At 40.2% G+C, this 15839-nt stretch overlaps 1 protein-coding gene across 1 annotated transcript in view; it reads right to left on the bottom strand.

Moving 5' to 3' along the window:
* The window catches only part of CDH2 (cadherin 2), a 219346-nt gene that overhangs the window by 19344 nt on the left and 184163 nt on the right, over positions 1-15839 (bottom strand). Inside the window, exons 12-14 of the mRNA XM_003784768.3 lie at positions 12970-13203; positions 12436-12669; positions 10304-10443 (exon numbers count right to left, since the gene is read on the bottom strand). Of these exons, the coding sequence (XP_003784816.1) occupies positions 10304-10443; positions 12436-12669; positions 12970-13203 (608 nt within the window). The remainder of the gene's footprint in view (positions 1-10303; positions 10444-12435; positions 12670-12969; positions 13204-15839) is intronic.

Below are 15839 nucleotides of genomic sequence, written 5' to 3'. Positions count from 1 at the left end.
CTAAGTAAAATACTCCCCCCCCACACACAACAGGGCTAGTATTGTGCTGTATATGATTCCACTTACGTAAGCACCTACATCAGTAAAATCTGCAGGTGTAGAGGCAGAAAGTGGAACAGTGCTTGCCAGGGACTTGGGGGAGGAATGGTGACTTAGTGTTTAATGGGTACCAAGTTTCTGCTTAGGATGACAAAAAAATTCTGGAAATGGATAGTGATGGTGGTTGCATAATACTGTGAATTAATGCCAAAGAGCTGTACATTTAAAAATGGTTAAAATGGCAAATTTAATGTGATGTATATTTTACCACAATTAAAAAATAGAAGTCATACATATATTAAAGAATAGTAATCAACCTTTGGACAAAAAAGGTAGTGAGGACCCCATTAATGGGGTAACTCAAAGTAAGGTTCAAAACACTTCTTTGTGTTAAGGGTCAGATAGAAAGTATTTTAGGCTTTGGGGGCTACACAGTCTCTCACAGTATCACAACTCTGCTCTCACTGCAACAGCCAGAGACATTATGCACACAATGGGCGTGGTGCACGGCTATGTTCCAATAAAACTTTATTTATAAAATGGGCAGTGTATGGATTTGGCAGCTGGTGGAACACTGGCCTATAGCATGTTACCATCTTAGCTTTTTTCCCCCCAAATGCTGGTACATACTTGGCATTCAAGTCTTTATCATTGTTATTACTAGGATAGTGATAACCATTTACTTCCCCAAAACTAAATGTATTAATAGTTAACTCATCATTAGCCAGGAAAAATGAATGCATAAAATATTATGTTAATTCAAATAAAGTGTCAGGAATAGCAAACACAATAGCAAATCATGTACTCACTTAAAATATTAAATAACCCGGTGGGAACGTATACCAACCATACATGCTCTCTACTTCCAATATATACCATCTGACCACAAATGTTTTGAGAATAGTCAGCAAGAGGGGAATGATAATGTGCTAACCCAATCCCTGGTGAAACGTTTCTTTTGTGAAATTAGTATAATTCTTTCAATAGCTAATATAGACTAGTGTTTGTAGGTGGATAAAAATGGATGAATAACTTAGAAACATCATTAACAGAGTGTGCTTTAGCGAACAATAAAAACGTTAAAAGTAGACTCCACGGTCAGGTCCAGATCCAGCCATCTGTTAGTCTGCTTATAAAGCAGAAAGATTTTGCAAAACAATTATTTCAAGGAATCAAATATACCGTGGTTGAGTTATACAGCTTCATTCTCCACCTGAGTCAGATGGCTGGGCTCGGTTGCCCACATTGAGGCTGGTTCCTGAGATTGGTAGGAACTCACAGAGACCCTCTGGCTCAAGCAGAGATCTCTTGTCTTAGGGAAGTGGCTGCTTTGGTCTCGAGGGGCTTTCTTGTACCAGTGCCCCTTCCCTCTGTCTAGGCAGCCTGCCTGGATTTTAGATTTTACTTCCTCTTGTCTAGATTGTCTACCCAGATTTTTGAGAAAAAGCTTGGCTGCTCAGATTGCTTCTCCAGATTTTAACTCTATTAACGTCAGAATGTGGTCAGGTTTGCAAGCTAATCAATTGTGTCTTAGACTTTGCCAGTTCTGAAGTCAGTGAGCTAGTGGTCATCTAATAAGCTGTGGCTCAGTGCCCAGCCTAGCTGGCCCTACCCAGGAACACCTGCCTGCTATGGACCAGAAATTCTAAATAAAATACCTGTCAGATGACCTTCAGCACTGGGCATAAGAGCGGGAACTCTTGAGTCATGGAGACCTGGGTTTTAAAACTAGACTAATACAGGTGTCTCCTTCCTGAAGTTGTAAGACACGCAAACTATGTGTGTAGCGAAGTGACACAGAACAAATAAAAAATTTGTTTTTTTTTTACTGTCCAGCAATTTATGGACAGTATCATTTCCCGAGGACAGCAGAGCTCTCCCAGGATGACAGGGAGGTTATCTGTGGTGTTCTGGTACAGCTTACTCTATAGATAGAGCTGCGAATTCTATTTATAAGTTAGAGATTCACGAAGAAGGCCCCTGCAGTTCAACTAACATTCTATGAGTGCCTTCCAGGGGCCAACTGTCCTAGATATAGGTATAAAAAATGAATACAGCAAGTCTTTGCCCTCACGAAGCTTAAGGTTAGGACCAGGATGGGACACAAAAGCTCAAAATAGAGGTGGGGGGCACAAAGCAGGGGCACTTGATGTTGGCCTGGGAACTCAAGACAAGATGTCTTGAGATGAGTCTTGATGGCTAAATAGAATTAGGGGAAGAGCAGGAGTAAGTAAAAAATGTGTAAAATAGCATGGCATGGTATAGAGCAGGAGCTGGGCAGTTCAATCCTACGGCAGTTTAAAATGCAAAATGGAGTAAAGAGGGGAGAAACTAAGTCATCAACCTTCCACGTCTCCATTCCTAAAAGCCAAGTCTCAGGTCATATAACCAGGGGTTCACCTCCCTCTTCAGGCACCTGAACTCTGCTGAACATGCTTCCTGTATCATTGAGACTCGAGGGATCACACCTAATTAAATGCTGGGATCAAGTTCTACAAGTCACATAAAAAATCAATTTTTTAAAAAAAAAAAGTCAAATTTGAAAATCTGGGCAGCGCTCTGTCCTGGAATGTGAACCTTAGTGTGTTTGCTGAGCGACAGAGGTGCTGGGCCTTGCTGAAGACCTGAGAAAAGGGAGCCAACTGTAGGGTGCCCTCAGCGAGTAGTGAGTCTGAGAAGCTGACCCGTGGATCTCACTGCTGTGCATCCCGGAGTGAGCCGGACAGAACTGATGGGGAATCTGTAAGCAGCCACAGGGTCAGCTTCAGACTCTAAAGAGTCAACTGTGAGTGTGGAGACTGTTGGGGGCTTAATGGACACAAAGGACCCAATTAGCCCCACTCCTGAAGGGGACGCCAAAGCACCAGCCCACCAAAGCCCTCTGGGAAAGCTGTGGAATTTGTCCAACCCCTGCAGCCCCATATAAAAGGGGTCTCTAACTGCCCCTGGCCCAGACACCATCTTTGCACTGCACAGCTGGTTGCCGTCCCCTTTCAATAAACCTGACCTAAACTTCTCAGCTCTCTCCCTATCTGGTCTCTTGGCACCGCTGCTCACACCTTTCAGAGACAATAAGCTCTGATCTCTTAAGGTTGGCATTGCTTCCCTAAGCCACCATGCAGTGTCTCAGGGTCTAAGCAACTGCTGATAGTTACTTGGGAAATGCCCCAAGTTCCACAAGTGACAGCACCTTATTTCATATATGAAGAGTTCTCACAATAGGCCAGGGTCTTGGGAATAGTAAATTTTCAAAGTTTGCTGTGAGAGCAGAGTAAGCTGCTGGGTCTCCTCCAGGGAGAGGCTTCAGATGGCTTTCTGGAAGTCAGGGTTTCCTTGGTCTGGTAGAGCATGAGCTTTGCCAAACATGGAGTAAGACATGGTAGACACCATCTTCTTTGAATTCAAAGAAGAAAAGGATTTAAACTCTGCTCTGGTACTTTCCACAAACTAAAATAAAGTTGTAAGCCCCCTAGCTGACTGACTGGACTCCCTCTTGTCCAAGGAGACCCCCCTAAAAATCTTAAAGCTGAATTTCTAGTCATGAGGAGAAGAGAGATCAAATGTGCCTAGTTATGTCCATCCTATCCCTTTTTGGCGTTATTATTTGTAATAATAAGATACAAAATTATTAATAGGCCTGAGGCCATGTCAGAGATTAAAACACATCTGTAATCAATTTATTTAATAGATCACGTTAGTCTTGATATGTGTGTGTCTGGTGATTTCTCTCTGATTAACAGACCTCCTTACCTTAACTTAAAAAATTCTGAGCCTTTAGAAAAAGCTTCAGTTTTAAAAGCTTTTTTAATTAATTACAAATCAAGAAGTCTTTAAACCCACCAATAATAACCCATCAGCCACCCCACCCCCTCCTTTGAAACGTCCTGCCTATTGCTAAATCAATATAGGCCCTCCATGCATTGATCTGATCTTGCACGTAATTTCTGTCTCCCTGAACTATAACCTCTAACCATTGTGGGACCGCTTGCTCAAGACTTCTTGGGTATGGTTCTCCAGGCCATGGCTGCAGATATTCAGCTTAGAATAAACCCCTTTAAATTATTTTGCAGAGCTTAGATTCTTTACCATTGACATTTCTGACAACACACATATGCCTATTTGGCTACACAATTGTGAAGGGCAAATGAAATAATGTAATTAAAGCACTTACTACAGTGCCTCATCCATAGGGTGTACACCAAACAATAGCTTTTGCTATTATTACAGAGACTGAAGCTGCTCAGTGTCAGGTGATTTCAATAGACATTTTTGTAAGCCAGTGTGGTAAACATAATACGCACTCAGTAAATGTTTAATATCAGAATAATCGTAATTAAACCTTTAACGAGCAGGAAGCTCACAGTTTCTGTTCCTGATCCTAAGGCTAAAAGGAGATGGTCCCAGAATGTGAGCTGTGTTGTATATGCACCCTGATTGTATTTGTGATGCAGATGTGGAAGGAACTAGATGCAGAAATCATTGAAAGAGATAGTGTATCTGCAACCAATCCTAGTTGCCAAAGGGCACGGAAGGACATTTGCTAATGAGGGTAATTAAACATGCCTTACCAACCGGCAAAACAGTCCTGCTGATTGTAGCAGCTAAGCAGATAAAGAAGGAAACTCCGCCCTCTGAAAAAAGAGACTGGTCATTATACTAAAAGGCTCTAACAGAAGCTCCACAAGCTCTAATGAAAGTTGACTCTACCTAAGGAAAAAAGATGCAGAGGTTGTCCTCCTCCCTTCCTGTCCCCTTCTTGTTTTGTTAAAGAAATTAGCAACCCTGTACCTTGGCATATAACTTAAACAGATAAGAGATGCTAATCAGAGACAGAGAAGATAAGTGCTACTTTCTTAAAAAAGGGCAACTTTGCTTTGTTTCCTTTCTAATCAGTTAGCTGCTGGTAAGCAGGATACTTGGTCTTAGCCAAGAATAAGAATCTTGACTAAATCGTCAGGCTAATCTCCCTGAGACTGCTGCTATAGACTTGTCCTTGCTGTAACCATAGTCACCCACCAACAACCTAAACCGACCTCTGAGACTTATCTAACTTTTAACGATGGATAAATAAAATGTGGTTAATTTTTACAACAGAATACTATTCAGCAGCGGCAAAAATGATTCTTGAAGACTGGCCAGTTGAGACATGAAGCACACCAGATTAGTCCCTGATCATCACAAGCCGTGTTTACTTACTGTGGCCCAGTCCCCGTCTACTCCTTAAGGTAAAATACCAGCATGTGTGTAACAAAAACCATGAAAACTTTTCCAGAATGCAGCATGGCACCAGACCCGTCTCTGAGGCTGATTGTCATAAAGAGCTAGTATCTTCAAAAAACTAATGCACGTTATGAATCCTATTCCATTGCCAAAAAGGCTTAATGCACACCACGAAGAAATAAAATTTCTAATAGGGAGCTACATGTGAATTCTGAAAAATAAATACAGACTATTTGACCGAGCTGAACTTCTCAAAAACAGACTATAAGTTTAAGATTTAGAGCAATTAATATCTATTCAAAAATGAAGTCTTTTGGTTAAATATACTTAAAACATAAGAATGATGAATACATGGTTTTTCTCTCTTTTTTAAGGAAAAGTAAATCTACCAAAAATCTCCAAAAAGTCTTGATGAATGCAGTCAGAGAACTTACTCTGTCAGATATCAAGACACTAAAAAGCTATAGTACCTTAAACAACATGGGCTTCTCGCAAGAATGAATAGAAAAGGAGCAGAGCATACAGCATCCGACAGCTGCCCACAGAGCCACCTAATCACCTGCTTTATGGCAATGAACCACTGCAGTGCAGTGCTGGAGGATTATCTTTTTAATAGGTGTCCTGTATATCCATGAAGGAAAAAAACCCCGAAATTCCCATTCCTTATCTTAAATCAAATGAAAAATCAAATACAGACAGAGCACTGTTTTAATATGGTAAGTAAAACAATAAAGCTTCAAGAAGATAAAATGAAGATAAAGCTTTGGGGGGATTCATTACCCTGGGGTAATTTTTTTTAAACAGGATGCAAGAACACTATAATTGAAAAAAAAATTGATAAATTTTACAACATTAAAATTTAAAACTTCTGGTCATCTACAGACATCATTAAAATAGTAAAAAAAAGTAAGCTACAGAATGAGATATTTATAACACATTTAAATGACAAAGAAATCGAGTCCATAATCAATGAAGACCTCCTATGAATCCGTGAAAACGACAGAGAACCCAATGGGAAAGCCGAAAAACAGAACAGAGATCTCACGAAAGAAAATATCAAAAGGTTAGTAAATAAGTGCATGAAATATACTAATTTAAGTGTAATGAGACTCACAACTTTAAAGTGGCTGACATTTTAAAAGACTGAGAAAATGGAAGTGGTAGTGAGGGTGAGGACGCAGGGCAGTCAGAGCTTACCCATACACACCACAGTGGAGAGGGGAGGTACTGACTGCATCACCACTTTGGAAAACGGGTCAGAGCACATACACATATTCCATGACCCAGAAATATAATTCTTGTGTGCATACCAGCGGAAATGCAGCAGAAGAATGCACAAGAATGTTCCAACCAGTTTTATTCAAAATAACCCAACTGGATAAATATCAGTGTCCAAGTGTAACAGAATGCATAGATAAACTATGGTTAATTCTTAGAACAGAATACTTACCTGGCAATGGCAAAAATGCACTACTTCTAAATATAATATGAATGACTCTCACAGGTATACGCTGAATACAAGAAGCCGAGACCCAGGGTGCCTACATAAAATTTACATGAAACTTATTTACATAAAGTTCGAAAACAGGGAATGCAAATCTATAGTGACAGAAATAAAAAAGACTGGTTACTTTGGCAGAGGGCAAGCTGACTATTGGAGGGTACAACAGAAACTTCTGTGGTGCTGGTAACATTCTTTGTTGAGAGGAGTGGTGGTTACACTCTGGTTTTCTGCTTCTGGTTGAGATACAGAAAGGAGACTATGATTCATACTCCAAATCTAAAGAAACAAACTGAGGCTGAGAACGAAATGAGGCCCAACTGAATGAAAATATAGAAACGGACAAGCCACTTCTAGGGGAAAGAAGATTCATAGCTGCTTTTGTTTCTGGAGGTGGACAGAGAGGAGAAAGAAAGAAATCTGCCATTAAAATGAATAAAGACAAATCATCTAAACTTTGAAGGAAACTTAGTCACTGTGAGTGGACTGCCTTGAGGAATTTGCATCCTAGAAGTATCTGTCACCAGTTTTTTCCTACAGGCCTTCAACTACACCAAAGGTGTAGGGCTGAAGAGCTGGGATGCTAAGGAAGAATTTTAGATTTGACAAATTCCAGGGAGTGGATGGGGGTTTTACAACACAGACAATATACCTGTTAGGAAGCTCTTACAGAATGGAGGTAAGTGAGGGTAGCAGCCTTGGAGATGGGAATAAATGAATGAAATTCATGAACTGCTTTGGTGGTAGAGGTGACAGAACTCTTGGTGTAGCATTCCTAAAGCATATACTTTATTCTGATTTATGAGGTAAAAATCAGATGCGTAAAAAGTCCACTAGTAATTGTAACCCATGTCTATAAGAACTGGGTATGGAAATCACAGCCTAGGCTCTGCATCTAGATGGAAATGCCATCCAAGAACCAAGGGACAACAAAAGGACACCATAGGAGGATCAGTATTGAATAAAAACAGTATAGAAAAGGTTCTAGAAAAATCTGTGAACTACTGAGGAAGTGGGTAGGAGGCAATACAGTCATGCCCAAGAGTTTAGCTGGGGGCAAAACAAACAAACAATAATAATAAATAAAAAACAAAAAAAACCCATCAGAGACCAAGGAAAGAAGAAGTTGAAAATACATGAAGATGATTTTGACGGATCTTGCAATGGGTAAGTTTTACCACTTGATGTCAAGCATCATCTATGATAAAGTCCATAAATGAAATAAATCTTTCTTAAAGTAATTGTAACAACACAATTTCTTGACGGGATTGGTGGGGAAAGAGAAGAGAGGGTCATCCGTCCCAGCCCCTAAGATGTTGAGAACTATCTTGGTTCTGTTCAGCATCCAGAGTGGCTCTCCAGTTATCACTACTTTTACTGAAGCCACATTAAATCGCATTTGGGTCTCTACCTTGAAAATTATGCACAGTGACGTAAAAATAAAGTACTGGAAGGAGAAGATTTACAGAAGAACGAGATCCATGTATGTTTGTCCATCTTCAACACAGCCTTGAAAAGTGAAAGGATAGATTAATTAAAGGAGTATGCCAAACACGAATTTTAATAGTCAAAGATCATCTAGTAAGAAGACACTCTAAGAAATATTTACAGAGCCTTTGTAATTAGAGAGTGCTCACTACAGCTTCACACACATGACTCAAGTTTCCGCCCCATTTTCACTATGTATCTCCTCTAAATGAGACAGTTGAGGTATTAGACACTAAGAACCAGACATGGAATCAGAACCTGAGGCCGAGTCCTGGCTCTGCCAGGGACAAAGTCTGAACGCAAATCACACAACGTTCCGCAGATGTAAAATGGAAAAGTCTAGCGGGTTGCCACCAAGATGAAATAATAATGGATATGAATGTGCTTTGTAAAAGGAAAAGTGATATATCATTTCTTCAAAGAAGTGAAGGGGAAAAAATACATTCATAAAAATTTGCTTACCCTCAATGAACAGCCCTATCACAGTCTACACGTCCACTGAAGATGGTATACATTTCCATTTTCTGGTAATGATGCAAAACTCAAGAGGTTCTTTGTTCAGCCTAACATTTGCGTTAGTAAGCAGAAATGATAAAACTGTCAAACCTATCCAAAAATTACCTGTCGCAGTGATTTCTTATGGATTCCATCACTATCTTCCACATCATTTCAAGAGACACCATGTGACAGTAGTTAACTCCGGCTATAGGATCAGACAGACCTGCACCCAAATTCTGCACCTGTTATTTTGTAAGGGTGCGGTTTTGTAGGCTCCAACCTTGGTTTTCTATTACAAGTGGAGATATTGGCTGGGCGCCTGTGGCTCAAGCGGCTAAGGCGCCAGCCACATACACCTAAGGTGGCAGGTTCGAATCCCCAGCCCGGGCCCACCAAACAACAATGATGGCTGCAACCAAAAAAAATGGCCAGGCGTTGTGGCGGGCGCCTGTAGTCCCAGCTACTTGGGAGGCTGAGGCAGGAGACTCGCTTGAGCCCAGGAGTTGGAGGTTGCTATGAGCTGTGATGCCATGGCACTCTACCCAGGGGGATAGCTTGAGGCTCCGTCTCAAAAAAAAAAAAAAAAAAAAAAAAAAAAACAAGTGGAGATATTCACAGTACTAGTATCACAGATATCAAAGATTTAAGAGATGGCATTGCTTCATGTGTTAGCAGAACGCCTGGCATATAATATACACCTTACAATGTAACTTATGGTAACATCTAAAATGTTGTCTCCAAGCAGATGAGATCTTTGCTTTCCATTTATTGGTCATTCTTATCCATGAATACGAATGCTGTTCCATATGGATATACTGATTTAGAAGCTCACATTATTTAATAACCAGAAGGGAATTTTGACATTTATTGAACAACTGCTATGAGCCGAGGTGCATGATGGACACTACAGACACAAAATTGTTGCCTCTAACTTCAAATATTTCTCAAGAATATGGGACACTTGAGGGTACACGTTTGTTAATTCTGCTCACCAAGATATTTTCAGGAATTAAAATAGTGCCTGGAATCCTGGCTTTGCTTGGTAAACAGTTAAGAAATGAACAGGATTAGTGTTTTTTCTACCACACATATAAATCTCTAGATCCAGTGCAGAAGCTACTTTTTCCTGTATTTTGGTTATATGATGAAAAAAAAAAAACTGGTAAAAATGTGTGACACACCTCTCAGAGGGTGGGACACTATTAATAGAGGGATTTCACCCAGCAAATGCAAGCAATATTACCCAGCTCATAATACCCTCAATGATTCCCCAACAATAAAAAATAAATAAATAAAGTCCTTACTAGTACAAGTATAACTGAAATTCAGTTTAAATCTGGGGCACCTTGAAACAGTATTAATCATTTCCTTACAAGATAAACACAATGACATTTGACACTTTGAAAACAAATTCAGGAAACGTTCAACCAACCATGGGAAAGAATTCACCAGAGACTGATACCAGGTGCCTTTTCCCCCGTGCGCTTCCTGGTGCTTTCTACTATTTATCTTACATGATCGTTACCTTTCCTTCTAAAGTCTTAGAATATTGCTCACCTGGTCTTCTTCTCCTCCACCTTCTTCATCATACTTTAAAATATTATCTCTTACATCATCTTCCGGGTCAATTAAAAGTTGCTTCGCCTGGCGTTCTTTATCCCGCCGTTTCATCCACACCACAAACATCAGAACGAGGACTGAAGAGTAAAAACAGATACTACTGTCATTTTTAGAGGCCGACCTAGCTAATCGCCGTACTCAACGCTAACGACTTAAACCAGGGCCAAGACTTGTAAACGATCTTTGACTCCGTTACCTATTTCTGGCATCCTCCTTTTAAAGCCAGATAACATGATCTGGCATCGCATTAAGACATGTACAACAAAGCAGGTCCAGGCACTGTTTAGTGTGGAGGAGCGTTCCAATTCCTGCTGCCCTGAAAACTCCCTGGGTGAATGTCTCCGTCCTCAGCTTTATCACCTACACAGGAGGACAAAAGCTGTCTCGATCTTCACTTGGGCTTGCTAGAGGACAAATGCTTTTCATAGAGTGTTTTACAAATTCTAAGGACACCCAACAGCAGTAAGTTAAATTGTTACTTGTTGTTTTATTCAGGTTGGTCAGTCATAGTTACACCCCCACGTTTAGAGACTGGCACTTCTCCAGGGGTCCAAGCCCTGCCTAGATGACTTAGGTAGGAATTTGGGACCGGGTCAGCAATGGGATCTGGAGGGTTTGGGCCCCCAAAGGCTGGTGTGTTTCTATCTTACGCTTCTGCATTCTCTTCTGTATTAAACTGCACGCTTTGGCTAGGAAGGCTAGGGGATTCATTTCAGCCCTGAGATAACATTAGGCTTTCGTGCTTTACATTTTGTGCCAGGTCTAGAACCATAAATTTTCCAGAGAGTTGATGTTAAAATCAGCGCCAATTCATTTTCCTTCAAAATGCCATAGTCCCTTCTTCATTGCTATCATCCGTCATACCTAAGTCTTTCCTGATAAGATTGGCATCTACGGCACATTTCAGTTGAAATGGAAATACGTCCCAAAGTGCACATCTATGAACGAATTCTGTCTAAAATCTGGGGGTATCCGTTTACCTCCTGAAGCAAAAGATTTAATGAGTCCTATTTGAGCACATTTTTATTATTGGCCATAAAAGTAAATATCCTCCTTTTAAAGCCAGATAACATGATCTCATTTGCCATTGTTCCAGGGCTAAATCTAGCAAGTGGATTATTAGTATAGCATGCAGGTTTCAAATTATAGCCAAAGTAGTCTCCACACAGGAAGTAAAAAATGCTCAGGCTTCTTAGTAATTGCTTAGAATAAAGGGACGGAATTCTAAATTACCAGAACACTTGTAAATGGAGAAAACATAAAAGAAATGGCCAACGTTTTCAAGAAAGTGATTGGTGCATAGCATGACCGTCCAATAAACCAAGTCCTGCTGCTATCCACAATAAAACACAGGGCCCAGGCAATTTCTTCTTTTAACCTACATGCTTAGAAGTGGTTCCTAAAGTACTTTCCAGTGGTTAATTTTTTGCATTCCATTGAACCAAAGATTGCAAAGTACCTTCAAAAGGAGCAATTCCTTAATCTACACTTACTCGAAAGGCAGGCAATTTATTGAGCTGCGTAATCATTTCTATTACCCAACGTGTGGTATGCGAAGCCCAAGCTCTCACTACTGTACACAGCCCTTCAGAAACAAATACCTTGATGCTCGTGGGACAGGAGCTGGCTGCTGACTACGCTGTCCGTGAAGGAAAGTGAAGAAAAGCAATACACTTATTTTCCTAAATCATCAGCTACGTGCCATAAATCCGTACTCAAATCATAAGATGGGTGCTCCAACTTGGGACTGTTTAACTTTTTTCTAGGAAAAGAATTATAGTGCCCCAAGCAATCAGCATCCATTGGAAAAGGGGGGAAGAGCGTGGAAGAGGCCGGCTGATGAGGCTTGCTGCAAACCTGCAAGGGCTTCAAACAAGGTGCAGAGTTTTTTCTTCTTCTTCCTTTCCATTCTACAGTGGACTTGGCTGTCCCACATATGACTGGCAGGAAAACGCTCAGGGGTCAAGGAGAGTTGTTAGATTACTTTGCCAGGCAACGTAACAACAAGTGACGCTGCGGAATGTTCTAGAAGCAGAAGGGACTGAAACCTGGAGGAGTAAAGTACTCACTGAGCAGGATGATGATGCAGAGGAGGATGGCGATGATGGCGCCCGTGCCAAGCCCTGCACCCACAATCCTGTCCACATCTGTGCAGTCCCCATTGGAGTCACACTGGCAAACCTTCACGCGCAGGATGGAAATGTTTGATTTGGGAGGATTACCCGAATCTGTGATTATGATGGGAACTTCATAGATACCGGCTTCAAGAAATTTTATCTTTAAATTAAGCTGAGCAAAATCACCTATACAAATAGAAAAAGGAAAAAAAACATGGTTTATTAGTTATTATCTAACACAATGAAAATCACATAGCATTTTCCAGAATGTATTTACTACCTGATAATACATATAAAGAGGACTGCAACGGTGCTGCTTTGTGAAGATTTTTATTTTAAACGTTTTTAAGGTCTTAACTTAAATTTAAAGTCGCTTTTAAAATATGTTTAATGAGAATATTAGGAAGCACATAAAAATTAACTTTTCATACCAGGCTTCAAAACCTCTCAACTGCACATATATCCAAATAATTAACCTGTTCTCACCATTAAGCCGAGTGATGGTCCAATTTCTCTTAATAGTCCCTGGAGATAAAGGAAGATCAAAAGCAAACGGTCCAGCGTTCGGATCAATGTCATAATCAAGTGCTGTAATGTTAATTGAATTGGGGTCTGGAGTTTCGCAGGTCTCTGCCTCTTGAGGTAACACTTGAGGGGCGTTGTCATTAATATCAAGTAAATAGATCTGCAGCGTTCCTGTGCCACTCATAGGTGGAATTCCTTAAGGGAGAAAAATCACAAACTGGTGGTGAACAGTTCTTTTCAATGAGCCTCAATTATGATGAAATTCTCAAAGCTTCTTGCCCTTATCACTGTGTAACTCTGGGAAAATCTAGTTGTCATAGCATCTGGACAAACTTGTTTCCAGAACAAAGCTACTTCTTGCTTCTTTCCTAGGATGGCTCTGAGCTGACATGGTGGTTCTGCAGGAGCTGAGCACAGCGACAAAGAATGGTGCCCCTGCTGTCTAGCCGTCCTGCCCAGAGATGCAAAACTCAACAATCTTGTGGACCCTACTCTTTCAGTGGAGAACCCAGGCACGTGCAGGAAAGAACATAAGAATGCTTCTAAAGCTTCAACTCAGCTGTGACCTGTTGGAAGAGTCTGCAGACCAGTGACACTTTAGTGACACACAGCCCTCATCTTGATGAGGGACACCATAGGGAATAGAAATGAGATTCACTGGCCAATCAGCCACCTGCCTGAGAAAGTATCAGGTAGCTCTATGGACCTTATTTTGTAATCCCATGAAGCAGGTTTAAACAGGTGAGGAACTGAGTCTCTGTAAATTGCTCTCGACCACACACTGTTAGAAGTGGTGGGCTGTCACTATGGACTGGTCTGACCCAAATCCATCCTCCTTCCAGTATGAAATGTTGTCTCTACCATGTTATGTAATAATTTAGCCAAAGTGATTGGCTTCTGCTGTATTATAAACATTTTATAAATAATTCTATACGCTGAAGCCCAGAGATTTAAGTGACCTACCCAAAGTCATGCAACTAGGAAGGTGGATACACACGCATAATCCTTAGGAGGGGATCAGGAGGAATCTTTTAAGAACTTCTTTTATGAACATGATGGCTCTGAGAGCAGGGACCACGAGCACTATATGTTATAGTCTGGATACAACCATTAGTTTCAGAGGAATCTTCATATTTATTATATCATCATGTTAAATATTTCTAGACTGTTAGAACAGCTTTATGGAACAGGCAAACAACAAAATGATCTATCAGTAATGAAAGTAGGGCACAGAGAGTACATATAAGAGCTTGCCCAATTGTGAGGGAGCAAAACTGGGCCTCCAAATTCTGCCTTGTGATTTAAATTCAAGTGCAACTGCAAAGCAACATAGCTACATAGATTCAATAGCTCACTTCTCTCTCATATCAAATGCTCTTTCAATTAGAAAACAATGCACTTCGGTAAATGAGAAATCACATCCAACACACATACATATAATTTTATGGCTCTCTAAATCTCAACATCATGGTTGAAGACATAGTACTTTAAGTGCCACTACAGCGGAAAGCTTCTCTATACATATGGCAAAAAAGCATAAAACAGTCACGAATGCTGTGCTTTGATGCCTGATGGCAGAAACTATTCCTACCAACTTCCAACTCTAAGCATTTGAACAGGTCCTACATTAGGAAGTGTTAAGAATTATTCCTTTGGCCTTGGTACCATGTAGATTTACGACAGATAGTAATTTCATTGAAACTTAATATGTGAGATTTGGAAAGTTTCATTGAAATTGTTCTTATAAAAAGTATTGATAGAAAAAAGTTTTTCAAACTGCACATTTTAACTACCACATTGAAACCTATTTTGTTAAATGCTAACATTCACAGTTGAACATTAAAAACACTTTTAAATATAGTAGATGTGGGTCAGGCATGATGGCTTTTACACCTGTAATCCTAGCACTTCAGGAGGCCAAGGCAGGAGGATCCCTTGAGGTTAGGAGTTTGAGATCACCCAGAGAAACAGCGAGACCACCATGTCTACTAAACATAGAAAAAATAAAATAGCTGGGTGTTGTGGTGGGCACTTGTCCAAGACACTCTGGAGGCTGAGGCTGGAGGGCTGCTTGAGCCCAGGAGTTTGAGGTTGCTGTGACCTATGATGATGGCACTGCACTCTAGCCTGGGTGACAGAGACAGACCCTGTGTCAACAATTTATATATATGGGATTACTGAAAAGATACATACACACTTTAAGAATAAAAAAAATGGTATTAGAATTGTAATACTCAAGTCACATCTGACTTCTGGAATGATAAGAGATACAAGATGCCATATACAAGATAACAAACATTATCAGTATATATAGAGTATTACAATTGTAAACAGTTTTTTCCTTTCTTAAATGTGTATTCATTTTTGGTGACCTCAGTATATACTGCATATAATTAGATAGATAGATAGATGTGATTCAGTTTTGAAACTATGAATACATATGTAGTTAGAGAAATATTTGAGTGTTTAGTTTGTGCCAGGCACTGTTTTAGATGTTTTATGTAGAAGCCATTATATCTTTCTCAAAACACTATGAGTTAGGAACTGACAACATTATCTTTATTTAACAAGGAAAGGAAAGTGATAAATTTAAAACCTCACTACCAATCCCACAGTTAGGAATCAGGAGAGTTGAAGTCTGGACTGGGGGTCAGGTAGAACTCCAGAGTTTGCACTCCTAAAACCCCCATTACATGGAGAGCTAACAAACAAAATAAGCCCATCACCAGGTTTACTTAAGTCCCTTTATCTTATATAGCCAAAAAAAAAAGTGCTCATCTATTAATCTCACCCAACCAGAACCTAGCAGAGATTCAGAAAGGAAAAAAAAA

The sequence above is a fragment of the Otolemur garnettii genome, unplaced genomic scaffold, assembly GCF_000181295.1.
Source record: "Otolemur garnettii isolate 467f Iridium unplaced genomic scaffold, OtoGar3 scaffold00012, whole genome shotgun sequence".
Lineage (NCBI taxonomy): Eukaryota > Metazoa > Chordata > Mammalia > Primates > Galagidae > Otolemur > Otolemur garnettii.
Note: the sequence above shows the minus strand (reverse complement) of the source record. Positions and strands in the feature narration are given on the sequence as shown.